Source organism: Trichosurus vulpecula, chromosome 2, assembly GCF_011100635.1.
Source record: "Trichosurus vulpecula isolate mTriVul1 chromosome 2, mTriVul1.pri, whole genome shotgun sequence".
Lineage (NCBI taxonomy): Eukaryota > Metazoa > Chordata > Mammalia > Diprotodontia > Phalangeridae > Trichosurus > Trichosurus vulpecula.
The window spans coordinates 86732326-86750510 of NC_050574.1; the positions used below are offsets into that span (position 1 = coordinate 86732326).

The following is an 18185-nucleotide window of genomic DNA, read 5'->3' on the forward strand; positions in this document are numbered from 1 at the left end:
TCTTTCTCTGTATAACATAATACACATCTAATCCTGCTTCTGTGTAAGTCTTTCATGTCTTTAAAGAGCTGCCATGTTCAGCATGATTCTCTTCTTCTTCTGTTAAGCATCCTTTATTCCTTCAACCCATTCTATATGTTGTGTACTTGAGTCCCTTCACCATCTTAAATGCTCTCTTCTCAAAATTCTCCAGTTAATCAATGTCCTTCTTAACTTGTAACACTCAGATCTATAAGTGATAGTTCAGATGAGTCTGACTAGGACAAAGTACAGAGGTACTGTCACTTCCTTATTCCAAGAAATGATGTTCCCAAAAGATAGAAACTATATGTTATGGGAATGCAGTCTTTTGGTTTTATACATTAAAATGACAATAACAATAATAACAATTATTATTATTATTATTATTTATGTAGCAATGTCCACAGGAATCTTTGAGAAGAATGGTATGAGGTAGCATAAAGAACTTCCTAAAAATGAGGATGATTAAATATGAAATGGAATACCTTATGTGATAGTGAGTTTATAGTCACATAAAGTTTTCAAGCAAAGATTGGATGGTTAATTGTCAGGGATATTGTAACAGAGGTTTATGAGTCAAGTAGATAGTTCTCTAGATAATGCATGAGGTCCCTTATGAATCTCAGGTCCAATAAATTTATGATACTAGGCTATCAAGAATCATGATTAAAAAGTAATTAATACACATGGATCAGACAAACAGAAGCATAATCCATCAGTCAGTACCAAAAGAAGCATTTATCCCACTTACCAAGTCAATTGCCTTATACTAAGCATACTAAGCAAGGGAGATATATAAGCAATACATGAATTAAATAACAAAAACAAAAACGACATGTTTCTGTTTAGATTTACAGGGAGCACTGGATATTGAATAGTCTTTCAAAATAGTTGCTGTTCCTAATCTCACAGTATCATGGAATAGCAGGGATAGGATGAAACTCCAATACCATCTAGTCCAATCTTCTTCAAATATGAAGTTACTATAAAGATATATACTTTTTTATATGAATGCCCAGAAGTTACATGTTCAAATTAGGTTTTCCCATCAAAAGAATTTTCCTGAGATGGCTTAGACTTGGGTCAGGAGAAATTTTAGTTCAAACCATTCACTTAACAAGAATTAGTCATGTGTCAATGGACATATCATTTAAACTCATCAAACCTGAGTCATCTCTTCTGTCAAATGAAAATAATATCTCTAGTTCCTATTTCCTGATGTTAGTCTGAAGATCAAATGAAACAACATATGTAAAGTGCATTGCAAACAATATTGTTGTTTGGCCTTTGTTCTGGAAGAGGACCATGACATCAGGAAGGTGATGTCATGACTTCCAAATGAACTGGATTTAAGTTCAGGACTTCTTACAATTTTACTTGAATGCCTTAAAATTTGATAAATTTTCTGTATGTAATCTTCTACAAGTGCCAAAAATTTGGCAAATAAGGTGAGTGATGAAAGTGCATATTCACATTTAAGATCAAAATCAAATTGTGACTAGGAGGTAACAGAACTGTCTTTTCTTGTTTGGCCCATAAACTAATTCTGAATATAATTCCTCAAGGATAGGTCATTTCCACTAGTGTAATGCCAGTATCTTTGAAGTAAGTGTTTGATTTGTCAAGAGGATGCCTTCCAAAATGAACATTTTTTCAGGATTATATTGGGGAAATTTTTTATGAAATAACTTTTCTTGGTTCATAGTCATACCTCATACAATGGAACCTCCACTGTCTGTCAAGACATGATATTAAACATTTGGAACACTCTGTTTCTATAAAGGGAGATCAGGAAAGACACAACATATGAGAGAGAGAGAGAGAGAGAGAGAGAGAGAGAGAGAGAGAGAGAGAGAGAGAGAGAAATAGAGAGAGAGAGAGAGAGAAACAGAGAGAGAAGATAAAGAATATTGTCATCAGTGTAATCTGAGTTGAATACCATCTGTTTAAGAATGGACAATTCACATAACTGCTCTATGGCCCCAGGAAACTCTTGAGGACTATAAATTACAAGCAAGTTGTTGATTTACATTACTAAGTTTCCAAACTGGGAGTCTGGGAGTTCTCCCAACTGATGAAATCACAGATCCAAGTCTAACTTGCTCTACAAAAGAAGGGAGAGGAGAAGAGAGGAGAGGAGGAGAAAGGAGAGTAAAGGAAAGGAGAGAAGAAGGGAGGAGAGGAGAGAGGTGGAAGGAATCTTCTACATAAAAAGAGGCAACTCTGTGGCAAGAACCCAGGTTTCAGTCTTTGCTCTACCTCTTAATATACAAGTGAACCTGCACTAAACATTTAAGCTCTCTGTGTCTTAGTTTATCTGTACAATTTGATTATAATGTTTTTTTTTCTGCTTACCTCAAAAAATGTTCTGAGTATCAAACAAAATAATAGTGTAAACTGTATTACAATGATTTTGATTATATCAAGTAAATTCCCATGTCTTATCTGAACTTCCTTGTAGAAAGCTAAAAGTCAGTTTTCAGATGTGCTTGGATACCTTGTTCTACAGTATTTAATGTCCAAAATGCAAACAAAGATTTAGGAGGCATGTGTTAGTGAGGGAAGTGAATTCTCTTCCATTTCTGGGGCACTTGACAGTGAAGCTCATTTCCTACTGATACATCCTTCCACCACTAGCCCTTTATTGTGGGAACTTTTGATATTTACCAATGCATCCTTACCATGATTTTCTCTTACTGAGGCAGGGAGCTAATAGAAGGTTATGAAGTAGTGGTGATGATGATGATAATGATAGTGACGATGGTGGAGACATATGCTATTTATACAATAGTTTAGATTTACAAAGCACATGGCATACAATTTTTTTTTCATTTGCTCTACTTAACAAAACTTTGAAGTAGTCATGAAATTGTTGCATTTTTTCCCATTTCACAGATAAACTGAGATTCAAAGAGGTGAAATACTTTCTTCAGTGTTTTAATCTACTTACTCCATGTCTACTCAGTCAACAAACATTTACAAAGCACTTACTATATACTATGCATTGCCCTAAGAATTAGGGATATAAAGCAAAGGAAAATATCATCCCTGCCGTGAATGGACTCAAATCCTAAGAGGAGAAACAGTGTATAAACAACTATGTAAATACAAATATGTAAAGATTAAATGGAATTAAATTTTCCCTCAGAGGAAAAGCACTAGCAGTGATTGGGACTGGGAAAGGATTCTTGTAGATCATGGAATTTGAGATCAATCTTAAAAGAAGTCAAAGAAGCCAGGAAGGTGGGTATGAGGAGGGAGAACATTCTAGACATGAGGAACAATCAGTTAAAGTGCATGGAGATGGGAGTGGAGTGCTCTTTCCATCTGTGATACAGGTGAAGAGCAATAGTTCGACTATATAATAGTTCAACTTCCTCCAACAAATGACAAACCATTCTGTGAAAGCTAATCCTCTAGTGCATTGACCCTAGTGAACATGTTAGGATGTACTAGAATACTCTACAGTATTATTTGGCTAATGATCTATATGCTCATGAAGAGGGTTGTCTTTCTCCCAAATAGAGAAGTGCACTCCACAGAGTCTCTCTATTGAATTATATACTCCCTTTCTCCCCCACCCCCACTGCCCCAGGGAAAGTAAGTAAATTTCCTTTCTCTGAAATTCATTATTGTTGTTCAGTTGTGTCTGACTTTTCATGACCCCATTTTTTTGGTAAAGATACTGGAGCGGTATACCATTTCTTTCTCCAGGTCATTTAGAGATGAGGAAGTGAGGCAGAGTTAAATGACATGCCCAGAGTCTCACATTTAGTATGAGCCTGAGGTCTGATTTGCACTCAGATCTTACTGGCTCCAGGTTTGGTACTCTATCACTGTGCTACCTAGCTGCTTCTGTGAAATAGCTCATTAAAAGAAAGGGGAGAAAATGAAAGAAAGAAAAGGGAGAAAATAATCTATACTTATTGAGCACCTACCTATTATGTGCAAGGCACTACATACATTATAGGGAATATTGAAGAAAAATGAAATAGTCCTTGAATTTAAGAAGTTTATGCTCCAGTTGTAAAGTATTTAATTTATTGTTTCAGGATATAAATTCTCCTATAGGAAAATTTTGCTTCTTCATCCCATCATGTCAGCTTTCTTTAACAACACTTCACCACCATTCCTGACCTTCTTTCTGATGGGTGTTCCTGGGCTAGAAGCTGCTCATTCCTGGATCTCCATACCCTTTTGCTTTCTGTACGTAATAGCCCTCTCTGGAAATAGTATGATCCTGTTTGTCATCATTACTGAATCAAGCCTTCATGAGCCCATGTACTATTTCCTCTCTATGCTCTCTTCCACTGACTTGGGTTTGTGTATTTCCACTCTATTTACTGTGTTGGGAATATTCTGGTTCAATGCCAGAGAGATCAGTTTTAATGTCTGCCTGGCTCAGATGTTCTTTATTCATCTCTTCACTTTCATGGAGTCTTCAGTACTCTTGGCCATGGCCTTTGACCGCTTTGTGGCCATCTCTAACCCACTGAGGTATGCTACTATCCTCACACACTCAAGAATAATCCAGATTGGTGTGGCAATCATTACCAGAGGTACAGTCATCCTGATACCTCTTGTCTTGCTTCTCAGACGCCTCTCTTTCTGCCATAGTAACGTGCTTCACCATTCCTATTGTTTTCATCCTGATGTTATGAAACTCTCATGCTCAGATACCAAAGTCAACAGTGCATTTGGACTGACTGCAATAATTTCAACTGCTGGAGTGGACTCGATCTTCATCCTCCTCTCCTATATTCTGATCATCAGCTCTATTCTTAGCATTGCATCTCCAAAGGAGCGCAAAAAAGCCTTCAGCACTTGCATCTCTCATGTAACTGCTGTAGCCATCTTCTATATTCCTCTGATCAGCCTGTCCTTTGTCCATAGATTTGGGAAACGAGCCCCTCCCTATGTGCCAACTCTCATTGCCAATGTTTACCTTCTCATTCCCCCTGCAATGAACCCCATCATTTATAGTGTGAAGACCAAACAAATCCGTAAAACTATTCTTAAAGTCTTTCATGGCAAGGGAGACCAGATCTTATGATTGCTGTTTCCATACAACCTTGAGAAACAGAAGAACTTTCTACTGACAGTAGCATTTTTCATGACAGAATTATAGAACCTTAGAAAGAGAAGGAATCTTAGAGATCATAAAGTCAGTTCATTTGCCACTCAGTGAAAGAGAAACACCCTTTTACATCATTTCTTAAAGATGATAATCTGCTCTTGCTTTGAACTCCTTCAGTTATAGATATGTTATTGCCTCTCCAGACAGTCCTCTTCAGTTTCAAATAGTTTTTTCCCTAAAGAAATGAATGCTCTGCAGCTGCCTCCAAATTGCCTGAATTCTGATCTCTAGCACAGCAAAGACTGAGAGTCTGAGTCCTGTTTCAGTTTAATGCAATGCCCTCAATTAACTAAGTTATTCTCAGAGCCGTGGCTCACTCCTGATGGAGATGGAAAAGTCTGACATTATTCTCAAAGGGAGTGTAATGCTTCCAGAAATCTATGAAAATTTAAGTACCAATAAAGCATTTTAGTAACAACCATCACTGAATTTCAGTTCATGTCTGAATCTGAGGTTTACCAAAGATTCCCATCTAGTTCTGAACTCCACATTATTAAGAACCATTGCTTGCTTCACTATAATATGACATTTTCTATGATTTATGATTTTTACACTTGTAAAAATGTTACAACATGCTTATAAAAATATTACAATGTTAATCTGACCATAAAGAACTATATAAATGCATTATTATTTTAATATAGTAGCATTCTTACTGAATTTTCTCAAAACTGGACAACTAAAAATATTTTACATTCAAATTTAACCATTTTGTAGTTTTTAAGGTATTAGTTACCTAGAATCCTACAGCCACAAAAGTGGAAGGAATTTTAAGAGTCATCTAGTATACCCTCCTACCTCAAAAATGATTCTCTACTACAGTATCACTTAACCATGAAAATCTGGACTCTACTTGGATACTTCAGGAAATGGGGGCCTCGATATCTGATGAAACAAGTTTCACTTTTGAGAATTGAGGCATTTTTCAAAATTATACATATATGAATCTTATCAGCACAAAATTAAAAACCAGAAATAGAAGTATCAGTGTGCATACGGGAGGAAAATGAGATGGAGGGAAATAAATGGAACAGGGTGAAAGTGGGGTGCAATGGTTAATGTACTATGAGTTTAGTATGAAAATATTGTTTTACAGCAACAAAAGAAGGAAATATAACTATAAGCTGCATTGAGATACTCAGTGACCAAAAGAAAAGAAAAAGGAAGAAAAAGATAATCCCACCACATACTTCCTTGATCAGACAATTTATAGAATGTTTTATTTAATTCTGGATGAAAAGACTATAACAAACTAGAATGTCCAGATGAGAATTACCCTGGTAAATTTTATGTAATAATTGATTTAAAGTTGATTATCATGAAGAAGAGAATATTTGGCTAGGTGAGGGGAGGAGATGATAACTGTCTTCATATATTTGAAGAAGTGTTATGTAGAAGAATAGATTGTTCTTCTTTGAGATTACAGAAATGAGTAATATGTGGAAGAGGCAGAGGGAGATATGTACTTGTAAGAAAAGTCTTTCTCACAATTAGTGTTACCTTATGATCTAGATATTATGGGTCATTTAATTTAAAAATAGAAGAGAATCAAATAACTTCCTTTCACAGATAGAGCTACATCAAGTTTTTAATAAAACCAGAAATGGAGGTAAGCCAAAAGATAAAATTGGAAGGTGCAATTCCATGAAATTGAAAATTTTCATTATTAACTAAACCATTACAACTAGTATAAAAATCAATATTATATTGGTGAAAATTCTTTACATCATATATTTTGATATTATTCTGATATTTTAAAAGATGAATAATGAACAAGCATTTCTTAAGCACTCACTATAGCTATCCAAGGCATAGAGTCTCATAACAAAAGCTTGCTTAACAAAAGTCTGTAGGAATAAGATCCATTTTTCCAATCTAAGTGGTCAATGTATCTGGAAAAAATGTCTCAGAAGAATTGCAAACTATTAACTAGCATATTAAAATGTTGCACCTCACTACTAATAAGAGAACTATAAATCACAATGCAAAGCACCCAGAAAATTGGCATAGATCAGAAATGATGTGAATAATCAGTGTTAGATTGGTTAAGGAAAGACAGGCACTATGGATAGAGCTATGAATTAGTATAACCATTCTGGAAAAATTTTGAATTGGACTAAGACTGAATTAGAGATTTTAAAAACAGACATAAACCCCAAATAGCTCAACTGTAGGGGAAGATGGTTCTTATATACCAAAATATTCATAGCAGAACTTTTTAATAATTGAAAGGAATGTATATGCCCACCATTTGGGAAATGACTAAATAAATCGTGAAAAATGAGTATAATGATGACATGAAGACCAAAAAGAAGCATGACACAACTTATATGAAAGTATACAAGATATTATACCCAAAACAATATGCACAAAAGAAAACTATACACCCACAGAAGACAACTATGAAAGTGGAGAGGGGAAAAGCCTATACACTATAATTATAATGATCAAATTTCCCACTAAGGAAGACATGAAAAAAATGCACCAACTTCCCTTCTTTGAAGAGGTGGCACACTATGGATGGGAAACACTACACATATTGTGAGAGTTGGCTGATATCTTGGCTAGCTCTTCTGGATTGTTTCCTTTCTCCCCCTTTCTTTTTTATTCTTTGTTACTGGGAATGACTTGCTTGTGGGAAGATAGGGGAGGAATATATTTGTGAATGACTTATGTAAAAACAAAAGACAGTAAGATTTTTAAAAATTATAATTATGCAAATGTGAAATGTGCTGCTTTAGAACCTACCTCTTCAGAAAAACTCATTTGAAAACTGGATAAGACTTGTTGGAGATTTTATAGCTGGGAACCTGCTCTGGAACTGTGTGGACTTAATAGTCTCTGAGGTACTTTCTATTTCTGAAATTCTTAGATTTTGTGAGAGTCCACAAATCTTTAAGAATATGTTTCTTTTCTGACAATATTATACTTTAAGGTAGAGACATCTCATGGCATATTTGATAAAGTTCTGGCCTTGAGTCAGGAAGACCTGAGATCCAAAAGGGCTTCATACTAATAGAGTCACAGTGTTGAGTTTCAGCTGACCCTGCAGACAAAGACCGTTTTGGGACTAGCCAGGATTCTACCTTAGAGAGCTATTGGGGCACCGTTCCTCCTATTAGTTATTCCTCCCCAATTGAACTACTCTAGGTAGGAAATTTGCTAAGGGCAGAGAGGGGTTAGGGACAGGCATTTAGTGAAGCACTTCTATGTGGCACATTCCTAAAACTTCAATGTGAAGGCTACAGAGGGGGTAAGGGGGAGGTCATGGCACAAGCAGACCCAGCTCTATCCCTGTTTCCCTTGACCATTCCACCTTTCTCCCCTCACTGCTCCCTCAGTAATTTAGATACAACCGCTACCCCCATTTTCTCTCTGGTTAGGACCTCAGGTGTGTCCAGGAAATTCAAGCAACAATACCAATAGAAGACCTCTTCTCTCTTCCCAACCCAGTGTTCCTTTTATGTCCTGAGAAGAAGGTTTTGTTATCTGCTTTTAGGTTTCCATTATTGGTTTTGTTTTGGTTTTATCTTCTGTTTCTTGGATGGGTGGGCAGCCCAGGATGGAGCTAATTGTCTAGTAATAGACTAAGTCTACTTCCTCTTCCATCCACATATTTGAAGACACTTAGAATGATCCAAGACTCCAAGACTTCTCTTGTTTCAACTAAATACCCGGTATGAATTTTGTTTCCAATCTCAACTTTCTGGTCATCTTCCCCTGAATGAGTTTTACCTTTTAACAGTCACTCTTAAAAAATGCTAGTCAGATTTATATATAGTATTCCAAATGTGATTTGGAAAAAGAAAAGCAAAGGTGAGAACAGTGATCATCTCTCTTTTACCAGATATTGTGCCTTATGCCCTGCTCTAGGTAATATGAGTTTATATCTCTGATTTCAAAGATATCGTTTCTTTTTTTGTAATACCAAATATTGAAAAAATGAGTATGGGACTAAATTCAACAGAAGTCTCAAGCCATTTTATGCTGACCTATATTATGTGTTCAGTGGATTCTTCTCAGAATTGTGTTTACTAAATTCAACCAATCAATCAAAAGACATTTATTTACCACCTATTATGTGCCAGGCACTATCTTAAGCACCAGGGATATGAAGACAGAATTGAAAGTAGCTTCTGCCTTCAAGGAGCTTGTATACTAAGAAAAGCTACAACATGTATGCACAGAAGATTTACATATATATATATATATATATATATATATATATATATATATATATATGGAGAGAGACAGAGACAGAAACAGAGAGAGACAGAGAGAGAATTTTTTTCCATTAAATATTTTATTTTTAGTTTACAACAATTAGTTTTACATGTTCTTGAGTTTTAAATTTTCTTCCCTTCCTTCCCCTTCTCCCTCCCCTCCCCAAGATAGCATGCAGTCTGATATAGATTCTACTGAAAGCTTTGCATTAAGCTTATTTACACAATAGTCAAGTTGCAAAGAAGAATTATGACCAATGGAGAATCATGAGAGAGAAGAAACAAAACCCCACAAAAAAGATGAAAAAAAAAGAGAGCAAATGATTTGCCTCAATCTGCATTCAGACTCCACAGTTCTTCCTCTGGATGTAGCTCGCTTTCTCCATCATGAGTCCTTTGGAGCTGTCTTTGAGTCATTAATCAGCTAGCATTTACTAGCCAATCAATTAGCATTCATAAGCACCTACTTTATGCCAGGTGCTATGCTAAACCCCGGGAGCTAGTATAGCAGTTGGGTTGGTGGGGATCAGAAAAGGTTTAATGTAGAAGGTGTTGCTTAAGTTGATTTAAAAAAATAAAATATGGATTCTAAGAGGTAGAAATGAGAAGAGAGAGCATTTCAGTATTGTGGGAAGGCATTGAGATAAGATTAAGTATATTGTGTGAGCAACAAAAAGCAGGCCAGTAAGGCTGCAGAAAATTGTTGAAGAGTGTAAGGCATAAGAATACAAAAGTAAGAAGGGACCATTGAAATGGGTTTGCTTACTTGTTGAATTTATGTTTCAATTTTCCTTCTATCCCACCAACAAGGATAAAGACTTGCAATATCAATCATTGCAAATAAGACAGAAGAGATTCATAATTATAGTAATTTATGAACATACATTGGATAAGAAAGTACAGGCAGAGAATGCAACAAAACCTTCCCTACAGAATAAATCACAAAGTCTCAAAGAATGACCAGGGCATAGATGTGCAGAGAACTCCCTTAGGATTAAGGCTTCCACTGGGAATATGATGCCAGCCAGGCTGGCTCATGCCTCTTTATAAATATTCACCATTCTGGGAAAGCAGTGGGATTTCCAACCCCAGGTTTCTGCCCACCACTTGGTGAAGTTTCCTCCTTATTTCTCCTCCCACTGGATGATCACAGTAAGTGCAATAGAGTGCTTAGACCTAAGAACACCCATTAACACTGGAAGGTTGAAGATACTCCTTTTAAAAAAATTTAGGGACAGCTAGGTGGCACAGTGAGTAGAGCACCAGCCCTGGAGTCAGGAGGACCTTCAAATTCAGCCTCAGACTCATTAGCTGTGTGACCTTGGGCAAGTCACTCAACCACAATTGCCCTGCCTTCTCTCCTCAAAAAAAAGACATGAAGAATTTCTTATGAGAAAATTTTAAAGCAACCAATGTTTTAAATGAACTAAGAAGACATTCGGGGAGAAAACAGGGTACATTGGAGGAAACATTGAATCTAATATCAGAGGTGTTGGGTTCATATCCTGGCTTGCTACTTATTATCTGTCACTTGGGCAAATGACTTAACTTCTCCTGTGCATTGGTTTCCTCACCTGTTAAACCAGGGCATTGGAATTAGAAAACCACTATAGTCCTATCCAATTCCAAATCTATGGATCTCTTTTTGTTTTAAGTCATTGAAAAAAAAGAGAGTCTCATTTGTCACTTATAGTTCAGAAGGGCCTGTTGGAGTCAAATGATAAACTATGTGTCTTTCCCATGTTTCCTTCAAATTTGATTCTACATTTAAAGAAAATCTCAAAAAAATTAGAAGGTAAACTTTGGTTGAATAGAATGGTAGGTAGTCTACTATTAAGAGCTGTCCGATAAAGGAATGGCCTTCCTCATGAAGTGAAAAGGTGAAAAAATGAGCATTTAATATGTGGCACGTACTGTGCTATGAGCTTTTACAAAGATTATCTTATTCGAATCTCATAACAACACAGAAAGGTAGGTGCTGTTATTATCCCCATTATCTCCATTATTATTATCCCCATTTCATAGTTCAGGAAAGTGAGGTATGCAATGGTTAAGTGCCTTGCCCAGGGTCATGGAGTTTGTAAGTATCTCAGGCCACATTTGAACTCAAGTCTCGCTAACTCCCGAACTCTAGGCTTAACTTAACTTACTGTAGATGGTGCCATTTAGTTACCTGAAGCTATTGTCCATTTTATTCATAGGCTCAAGAGATTGTCTGGAACTGCCCCACGTTTCAATGAGTAAATTGAAGCTCAGAGAAGGAAAAGATCTTGCCCAATGTCTCACAATAAAGACAGTAAATATTCAGAGCCAGAGTTCAAATCCAGGTGTTTTGGGGATTCATTTCTATGAAATTTTTCCCAAGATACTCAAAGATCAAAGAACCTCAGAGCTGAGAGGAAGTTTAGATATAGCACCTAAACAAATCTGTATCTGAACAGAAATCACCTCTCTAAGTGACCAGTCCCTGTTAAGTGACCATTCAGATTCTGTTTAAAGGTCCCCAGTAAGGAGAGATCCACTCTCTCTCAAGGATATTCCACTTTTGGACAGCTCTGTAGGAAAGTTTTTCTTCATTTTAAAGCTAAAATTTCCTGTTCGCACTTTGTACCTGTTCCCCCTAGCTTTGCCTTCTGCAGCCAAGGGAAAACAAAGATAAAAACAAAGCTATCCCTTTTCTAAATAACAACTCTTCAAATATTCAAATCCATAAGAGTAAGCTAGAAGGGACCTCAAAAGTTTATCCAGTCCAACCAAACACCTTAGGGATTAAAAATGCAGAAAGTCTTAAGTCTTTTAAGGCTGTTAGTTTTTCAATTCTGTTGAAAAATGAGACATACAATTTCAGGCAAAGATAATGTAGGAATTTATTTTTCTCAACTACGTAAGAGGTGTTTTTGGTTTTTTTTTGTAACTACATTACAAAGTCATATTAACTATTTTGTTAACTATAACAAAAGGGTTTTTTTCTTTTTCTTCAGGGTGAGGGAGATAAAAATAAATACTTGTTCATTTTAGAATGAAAAATTAATAAGTAAAAATGAGGAAATTCTAGAGAAGTTAAGTGATTTGTTCACAGCTATACAGGAACTAAGCAGCAGCCTAAGTATTCCAATACAGGTACTCTGACTCCAAATCCAGCATTTCTTCCATACCATGCTGCTGACTGACAGCTGACATACCCCATCTAATTCTTTACTTCGTCAGGGTAAAAATCCTAACTTCCTTCAATTATTATCTATGTGATATGCTGCCAATTCCCTGATTGTCCTCCAGAGGGTATCTTCTAGTTTTTAAATGTCTCCCCCAAAATGTGGTACCCAGAATTAGATAAACCCATTTAGATGTTAGAGCAGCTAGGTTGCACAGTGGTCAGTGTCAGGCCTGTTGTCAGGAAGACTCATCTTCCTGAGTTGAAGTCTGTTCTCAGATGCTTACTAGCTGTATGACTCTGGGAAAGTCACTTAACCCTGTTTGTCTCAGTTTACTAATCTGTAAAATGAACTGGAGAAAGAAATGGCAAACCACTACAGTCTCTTTGCCAAGAAAATCCCAAATGGGGCCTCGGAGAGTTGGATAAGGTTGAAATGACTGGACAACAAAAAAACAACAAACTTTATATGTTACTTTAGATATATACATATCTCCCAGATATTGAAGATATCAGTCTATCCTTTATTCTGGAGCGATGAAAAATTGTCCCAAGTTCCATTTTCCTATTGTGACTAAAATCAGAAAATTGCAGTGAGGACATTAGCAGACACTAAATACCATTACCATTTTCTCTATGTGTTCCCCTCCATATAATACAGAAGAGTAAAAAAGGGGGGACCTTTTCTATCTGGCTGAGGAGAGAAGAGACATAGAGGAAGGGAAGGAAGAAGAACTTCTGGCAGAAAAAGCTTATTTTAATTTGTCACTAAGTTTGAAGATAGAAGGCCAATTAGGAAGCCAAACAATATGTTTCAAAGGGGAGGCAAGAAAGTGACAAAAAGACCTGAGTACTTATGATGTACCATGCACACACACACACACACACACACACACACACACACACACATATTTGTGGGGCGGGGTGGGATGGGAAGTACGGAAAGAGCATGTAGGTCTAAGTGCAGCTATGTAACAGTGATAAATCTACCCATAAATAAAGGTATTTTTTATTTTACTCTATTAAAGCTAAATTTCTCTTTCTAGGTCATTTTGTTACAAATTTTTTTTTCTCCATAATCATCATGTCTTACTATCCTAATGCCAATTCCTCCTCTTTGGTCTTCCTCTTGACTGGTGTCCCTGGGCTTGAAGATGCTCATGTCTGGATCTCCATTCCTTTTTGCTGTCTCTACCTAACAGCCCTCTCAGGGAATGGCATGATCTTATTTGTGATTATCACTGAGTCAAGCCTCCATGAACCAATGTATTATTTTCTTTCCATGCTGTCTACTACTGACCTGGGTTTGTGCATTTCTACACTGGTCACTATGCTGGGCATATTCTGGCTCAACACTAGAGAGATAAGTTTTAATGCCTGTGTGGCCCAGACGTTCTTCATTCAACTCTTCACTGTGATGGAATCCTCAGTGCTTCTAGCCATGGCCTTTGATCGTTTTGTTGCCATCTGCAACCCCCTGAGATATGCCACCATCTTAACAGACTCCCGCATCATCAAAGTTTGGTTGGTGATCCTCTTTAGAGGGACAATAATATTAATGCCTCTTGTATTGCTTTTGAAACGCCTGTCCTTCTGTCGCAGCCGTGTGCTACACCATTCCTATTGCTTCCACCCTGACATCATCCAGCTATCTTGTTCAGACAATAAGATCAACAGTGTGCTTGGACTAACTGCCCTCATCATCACTGCAGGGGTGGATTCTGTCTTTATCCTGCTGTCCTATGTTCTGATCATTAAGACCGTCTTAAGCATTGCCTCTCCAGAGGAGCGGCACAAGGCTTTTAGCACATGCATATCCCACATTGGTGCCGTAGCCATCTTCTACATCCCCCTAATCAGCTTGTGCTTTGTCCACAGATTTGGAAAACGAGCCCCTCCATATGTACACACACTAATGGCAAATGTGTACCTACTCATTCCTCCTGTTATGAATCCTATTATCTATAGTGTGAAGACCAAGCAGATACGCAAAGCCATTCACAAAGTTCTCCTTCCCAAGGGAAGCCAGATTTGATACTAATTTCTCCCCCATATAACTAAAGGAGTTTCAGCTTCCAAGGCAATCAATTGTATTTGCTTAGCTGTGAATTCTCATTGACCAAGGGTTCTGGGGAAATACTATATAATCTCTACTCTGCAGTGAGGCTTCAATGTAACCCAGAGTAGAATGTTGTCAAATGGTTTTCACCTGTTGCTGACAAAGCTAATATAAGGGATGAACAAAGAAGAGAAATATACGAATAGCAGGACTTATAATAAAGATCTGCACACAGAACCATAACAGCTAAAGTCAACATTTTTCCTCTACGTGCCGGGCACTGTGCTAAGAGCTTTACAAATACTATCTTATTTGATCCTCAAAACAAAGCTGCAAGAAAGGTGTTATTGTTATCCTCATTTTATAATTAAGGAAACTGAAGCAGACAAAGGTTAAGGTCCTTGCCCAGGTCACACAGCCACTGAAGTCAAATTTAAATTCCAGTCTTCCTGACTCTAGGCCTAGTGCTCTATCCATTGCACCCCCTACGTGCCTTTTAATGAGGGAGACAAAATGTACATTTAACTGTGTGTATGTGTGTGTATACATACATACATACACACACACCTATACACACTTTTACATATACATGTTCAAATAAATACAAGCAATTTGGAAGAAACTGTTCTAGCAGCTAGAGGAGTCAGGAAAGCCTCTGTGTTGAAGATAGTACTTTAACTGAGACTTGAGCCAGAGATTCTGAGACGCAAAAGTGAGGAGTGAATATACTCCACACATTGGAAATAGCCAGTATAGAAAGGGATCAGGACACAACAGAATCTAAATAATAAAGAGAAAACTTTGGTTTTGATCCTAGTGGTAACACGGAGCCACTAGAGTTTATTAAACAAGTGTGCAAGGGAGATTACATATACTTTAGGAAAATAACTTCAGTAATTTTGAGGAAGGTAGAATACAGAGCAACTGATTGAATTATGGAATAGATTTGATTGTGGGCTGAGTGTCAGCAACAAGTCAAGAATAAGACAAAGATTACAAAGCTGGGTGACTAGAAAGACGGTGGTGTCTTCAACAAAAATAAGGAATTTCATAAGAGTCATGAGTTTGGGGAGAAAAGAAGTTCAAATTTGGATATGCTGAGTTATAGATATCCATGGCACATCATGTTCGGACTAGCAGTTTTTGGTATGTGACAGGAGCATGTCAGAAAGACTAGGCCTGGGTATACGAATCTGGGAGTCATCCAAGCAGGGTTGTCATTGCAACTTTTGGAAGGCAGTGAGGTAACCAAGTAAGACTGTATAGAGGGGAAAAAAGTTGAGGGCGGGGAGGAAAAGGATAAAGCCAGTTAGTGAGTATTACAGGACGAAGGAAACCATGAAGGAGTAATCAAGCAGATAGAAGGAGAACAAGGAGGGAGCAGTGCCAAAAAAATAAACAGAGGGGAGGAAGTATGTAGGAGGAGAAAGTGGCCAATGTCAACTATTTCAAAGAGGTCAAGATAGATGAGGACAGAGAATAAATTATTACATTTGGCAATTAAGAGATCATTGGTGTCTCTGGAGAGAGTAGATTCAATTTGGTGATGAGTTCAGAAAACAGATTGCAGAGAGTTTGAAAGACAAGGAGAAGAGAGGAATTGGAGTCTTCTGTGTAGATGACTTCTTAAGGGAGTTTGGTAATTTAAGGAAGAAGAGATATAGAATAAGAAGTAAATGTAATGCTGGGACCTAGTTAAGTTTGTTTTGTTTCATTGTAGGATGGGGAAGACTTAGGCATGTTTGTAGATGAAAGCAATGTGTAATGAGCCCAGAAAGACAGGTTAGAGCCAGATTTGTGAAGGGTTTTAAACGCAAAGCTAAGAACTTTTCATTTTATCCTAGAGGAAGCAGGAGGACATCAATGTTTCTCAAGAAGTTATGCTCTCACAGTATCTGCAGCTGTTTTATATACAGAATAATATAGAATGGATTGGGCAACAGTCTTTCTTTATCTTGTTATTATGGTGGGGGGAGACAATATAAGATTTGGCCAATTGGACTCCTGGGTTAGGAAGTATTAATAAGGGGCCACGTCTATGGAAAGTTGAATGGAGAAGGAAGAAACTCGTTAATGGAAGTCCAATTGGAAGTTTTTTTTCAATAGTTCAGACAAGAGATGATGAAGACTTGAAATAAGGTGATGGCCATGTTAATAGAAAGAAAAACATGGGTATGATAGTTGTGGGGTTCAACAAGACTTAGAAAATTTGATTCCTGGGAAAAATGAAGAAAAGTTCATTAAAGAGATAGTTGACAAACACATAGAAAGAAAAGAATATAGCTTCTTCAAGAACAGATTATGCCAAATTAACCTCATTTTCTTTTTTATATGGGATTGCTAACTAGAGGATGTGAATGTTGTAGATATTCAGTTTACCCAGCTTTTGGCAAAATTTTTCATTGTAATTTTTTATGTGTGTGTGAAAGAAGGTGGAGAGATATACTCTAGACAATAATACAATCAGATAGGTTTGATTTGATCAGATAGATAGAATTGATTAAATGACCAGACTAATTGTCAATAGTGGGAGGGAATAAGCATTTATATAGTGCCTACTATGTACCAGGCTCTGTGCTAAGCACTTCTATGAATATTATCTTACCTGATCCTTATAACAGCCCTGATGGCTAGTTGCTTTTATCCCCATTTTAGAGTTGAGGAAACTGATGCAAAGAATGGTTAAATGACTTGACCAAGATCGCATAGCCACTAAGCATCTGAGGCCAAGTTTGAACCCAGTTATTCCTGACTCCAGGACAGCACTCTATCAATTGGTTCAGTGTCAATGTGACAGGTTTCCGAAAAGATAATTAAATTAAGTGCATTCAAAAAGGGTAAAAGAAAGTACTATATAAATGCTCACATACCTATGAAATAGTTATTTCAATTGTTGTCCATTTCACGGGTGAAAAAAAGAACTCAAAACCTGAGGCTCAGAGAGAAGAGTGACTTACCCAGCCTCACAAGATTTATAAGTGCCAGTACCAAGACCAGAACCCAGGGCTTTGACTCCAATTTGAATCCTATGGCACGAATTTAAGAGCCTTCACCATCTTGATTTCTGTCCTCTGGATACTCTCCTGATTATTACACGTTACTATCCTTCCTGGACTCTATAGTCTGAACAAACTTAATTGCTTTCTGTTCTTTGTACATGATTTTCTACCTCCCATCTCACTGACTTTGCATGGGCTATACCTATATTCTGGAAAGCAGTTTTTCCTCACCTCTGCTTTGTATCTCTAGCTATTTCAAATCCCAGTTCAAATATAACTTGCTTCAGGGGGTTACTCATGATTTCCACAGTTGTGAGTGTTTTCATCCCAGCCGTTACCTTCGATTCAACTTTCTATGAACATTTGTATCCAATAAAATGTAAACTACTTGAGAGGCTGTGGCATTTTATTTTTGTCTTTCCTTTGGTAATTCCCGGCATATAATAGGTACTTAATAAATGCTTATTGAATGCATAAATGAATGCTAAATTCCATTTTATTTATTTGACTCATTTGCAATCAAAATCTTTTTGAATCACATCATTCATTGTTAGCTATCCTCAGCTTTTGCCATTTGATAATTTGGAAAGCATGA

The 18185-nt window shown here is 37.0% G+C and overlaps 2 protein-coding genes across 2 annotated transcripts; both read left to right on the plus strand.

Moving 5' to 3' along the window:
• The first annotated feature begins 4117 nt into the window (after nt 1-4117).
• On the plus strand, nt 4118-5074 carry LOC118836618 (olfactory receptor 51F2-like). The gene has a single exon (XM_036743859.1). The coding sequence runs from the start codon at nt 4118-4120 to the stop codon at nt 5072-5074; it is 957 nt and encodes a 318-aa protein (XP_036599754.1).
• An 8542-nt stretch (nt 5075-13616) lies between these two features.
• On the plus strand, nt 13617-14567 carry LOC118838866 (olfactory receptor 51F2-like). The gene has a single exon (XM_036746239.1). It carries the CDS (start codon nt 13617-13619, stop codon nt 14565-14567), a length of 951 nt encoding a protein of 316 aa, XP_036602134.1.
• Nucleotides 14568-18185: the final 3618 nt, after the last annotated feature.